Raw genomic sequence first — 4,122 nt, forward strand, 5'->3', positions numbered from 1 at the left:
ACACACGATTAGAATCTGGAGAATCACAGAACGGCCGGCTCGGTTCGCTGACGGCCGGCCCCGCCCTTCATTTTTTATGTTTTTGAACGGCATCATTGAAGTTGCGCTGACAGGCGACAGAGGTCCGTTTCCCCGCAGCGAGGCTCCCGCCGTTGAAAGTTCACTAGCAACCCCCCCCCCCTGATGAAATGAAAATGTCTGACTTTGAAAACTTTTGTTCATTCATCATCATTGATTTAAAATGTGTTGATTAATTTTAGCTTTCAGAATTTCCGTAGATTGCAAGAGATCCATCCATCGCTTCAAAATACGGTCTTATTTCTACAGCAGTAAGTAAATGAGTTGACTTTTTCTCTGGCTCACCAAACACTAAAACATGAATATATTGAAATACACTGAGAGTACATTCTCAACACTTTGTATTCAAAGGAAAATGTATCAAGCAAGATTTCATCCAAAAGATAATATCAATAACGCTCTTTTTCCGATCAATCACTGAGTAAAGCAGCCGTTCTTTCTCTCACGCAACACGTCTCCACACTTACGGATTCAGGCCTCAGATCCACCTTCACGTGGTCTCCGTCCTCGAAACCCTCGGGGACTTGGTTCTGCATCAGCAGGGGGATGTAGAGGTTCAGGTTCTCTGCCTGAGGGCCGTTCTGCCATTCCTCCAGCTGCCTCCGAGAGTCTGCGAGACGAAAGTGGTCAAATATAACAAGCTTTTAATGAGAGTCGGGATGCTCCGATCGCCAACTTTGGGGCCGATCCAGTGGGCGGGGCCTATGGGGATCTTCCATTTAAAGTGATGTTTAAAACTCAGTTAATGGAGCTCATTCACTGGAGCTTCCACAAACAACAACCAACATAATTATTACATTCAAATGAAGTACATTAATCAAGTTTACATTAACTTTGGATAATAACACGGGAGAAATGAGCGGTCTCTCTCTCTCTCTCCCGACAGCCTGTCAGTATCTCATGCAGCTCACTGATCCAGTAATGAGTGACCCGACAGTGAAGAATAAATATATGTATAACTAGTTTAGTTCCAGTGGTAGATCAAATAGCTAAGTGTGTTAGGTCTAACTCTTAGCGTGTGTTGCTCCGCTCACCGGTCCGTCACAGCGGGTGGATCTGCTTCACACACGTTGCATTCCGCTATTTTAATGTCTTTTCCGGACACCTTGAAATACTGCCAGACTGGTAAAGCCATTTTGGCGAGCTTGTTTTGCCACACATAGAGAAAAGTGTAAATGAGATGTATTGTGGGTAGTATCGGTTTCATTTACACACTTCACAGAAGATGCAGAAGCCTCTCATTTCAAGGAATTGAAACCACGGTTGTTTTTTTCATTTTGTTTGAAGTGATTAACAGCATGTATTTGGTCATTTGTCTTGTTCTGGATAGCATAATGATTAAGTGACACTTAACACAAGTCATTACCTGTTGAGGGCCTGTTTAAGCGTAATACTTTGATGTTATAAATGGCTTATAATAAAGTTAGTTACTACTCTTTTACTCAAGTAGCACTTTTTCTTGCTTATATATACTTTTTAAGAAATACCTCTATTACCAGGGTACTGTTTCTATTGAATCTGCATCAACACTATTCTGAATACTTTACCTTCAGATAGATATTACAGGGCCAATAGAAAATCACAACATCTATACAACTACATAATATAATATCTGGTATGCAATAGATTTATTCCAGGAGATGTTTTAATCAGCTTTAAAAACGCTTTTTGGAATTGCTTTCGTATGACTTTAGTTATGTTTTAACTGTGTTTCATGATGTGTTTGGTAGCCGTTTTGTTAATTTGATCATTTAAGTGTATTAAATGTGTCAGCACTTTGTAACTCTGTGTGAAAGTCTGTTGTTATTGTTAATATTCTCGATGTACCCACCTTCAATGAGCTCTTTGACGGCCTGGGACTCCACAGAGTCATTCTCCGGAGCAGCTTCCTGTGTTTTGGCTTCAGTCGCTACGCTCGGCTCGCTTGGCGCTGCTCGGTCCGCCCGGTGGTGCCAGCGGTTCTTCTGGATCAGAGGGATGATCAGCTCTTTGGGCTTCTCTGAGGGCTTGGTACTGCAGGGCACAGTCAGGGAAAGACAATATTTAGTTAGTTACTGTGGCAAAATAATGTTTAAACTAACGTAAAATAAACTCATAACCAGGCTTGGGAAGTAACGGATTACATGTAACAGGATTAAGTAATGAGGATACAAAAAAAAGTTAAGTGTATTCCCTTACAGTTCCATAAAAACGGATGTAATCAGATTAGTGGTTAAATGGGGGTTTTAGCAGGATTACAATGCGTTTTATAATAAAGAATGACATATTATGGGTTGACGTAGTGTTTTTGCTTAAAGGTTAATTTAATTTAATTTAATTTTCAAATGTAGTAGGTGGACACCTGATTTATTAAACAAACATACTTTGTTTGATGTTAATTGCTGTGTGTAACAGCGTTTCTAAACTACACTATTCTGTAGGCCTAGCCCAAAAGGAGACATTTTTCTTATCCCAAATATTTTGGTTTCTTCCTGACATCTTATAGATATTTATTTTCTCTTGTGTTTCTTAGCATTGCATTGATACTGAGGTAATCCAAAACTAACGGAAAGTAATCAGATTACTTTACTTTTTACGTGATTACGTTACTGATTACTTTTTTTTAACAGGTAATTACTTACTAGTAATTGTAACATAATACAGATTAAAAGTAACCCTCCCAACCCTGCTAATAACGTCTACTATTTTAAAAACTAGCTAGCTAAGCTAAATCCAACTGACAAGTAAAACAGAATAAACCTTTATAGAACGTAACAGCTACGTTGATGCTAACATTCATTCTATGTAAATAACCGGTATGTTAGCATTAGCATCCGCTCCTTACCTCTGCAACTCTTTCCCGTCAATTCCCGTCAAGTAATCTTTGTCCTCTCTTTCTGTCACTCCTTCCACAGAGGAAGGTTTGAATTTGCTAACTGTTTTAGTAAATCCAAAAGACAGCGGGGCTGTTTTTTTCTCTGTTTCGTCCCCAGGAACATCTTCCCCGTGCGACGCCATGATTGTTTGTGACCAAAACTGGTAGGTGAACGGTGTTGTGGTAGTTGTAGTTTTATGTCGCTATGCTTCTCTTGTTGAAGTCTTGCCAAAGTACTACAATTCCCGACAGGCATGAGAATTAAAGGTAGGCTACATTTATTAGATTTCAACAAATGATAAGACATTTTTGTTAGGCAAAAAGCAAATTATATACAATAATAAAATAAGTAAAACTTTACAATATATAATGAAATAATATTTGACTACAGTTTCAATATATTAACAAATACAATAAAATGATATATATGTATTGGGTAATATTAAATACCAAATAAAATTTAATTTTAAATGACTCGAAAACAAATAATAATGAGAATTGCAGACTTAACAATATATGAGGACAGAATATTGGACTACAGTTTGAATATATAAACCAAAAAAGAATATTATGCTTGTCCTTGAAAATAACAATACAATTTAATTTTAATTAAAGAAATATATTTTTATTTTTGCGATAATTAAACATATGCTGAAGACTGTAATTTAAAGAATTACCTAATTTTATATTTTGCTAAATTAAAAAAGGGTCTACTCCTTATTCAATAATTTCTGATTCTGTTATAGAAAGTAGGCCTATGAATTATTGCTGCGTTCACACCATAGCGTTCACACCCAAATGGGTTATGTCCATGTTACTATAAATTAGCCTCATTAAAGTCTTATCCAAGCAAACCTCGCATATCAAAAAACAATAACATAATTATGATTACAAAACAAGTTCGAGCCTTATACATGTATAGTGACAACTTGTCGTGTATAGCAAATTAATTTCTAAAAGCTCAAATCTTGTTCTCACGCCTTTAACTCCCCGTTATAACTCGTAAACGAAAAGTGATGCAGGTACACACAGAGAGGATGATAAGGGGCGGGACTTTTAACTATTTTCATTCCCTCCCCTCTGTGCTCCTTAACTTCCCAAGATAACCTGCTGCTCATTTGCATTTTAGCAGTGTTTCTTTGCTCTAAAAGTGCTTTTTTTGCGCAGCGGGATTATTAACCAGAGCACAC

The 4,122-nt window shown here is 37.4% G+C and overlaps 1 protein-coding gene across 1 annotated transcript; it reads right to left on the bottom strand.

Annotated features, from left to right (window-relative positions):
* Window positions 1-545: 545 nt before the first annotated feature.
* Window positions 546-3,077, bottom strand: gpkow (G patch domain and KOW motifs; the record flags this gene model as incomplete). The annotated part of the gene is made up of 3 exons (XM_010776388.1): window positions 2,903-3,077; window positions 1,910-2,091; window positions 546-688 (listed from the first exon to the last, which is right to left on the bottom strand). Coding segments are annotated over exons 1-3 (498 nt in total), but the record flags the coding sequence as incomplete, so codon positions are not given.
* Window positions 3,078-4,122: the final 1,045 nt, after the last annotated feature.

The sequence above is a fragment of the Notothenia coriiceps genome, unplaced genomic scaffold, assembly GCF_000735185.1.
Source record: "Notothenia coriiceps isolate Sejong01 unplaced genomic scaffold, NC01 NC01_scaffold00016935, whole genome shotgun sequence".
NCBI lineage: Eukaryota > Metazoa > Chordata > Actinopteri > Perciformes > Nototheniidae > Notothenia > Notothenia coriiceps.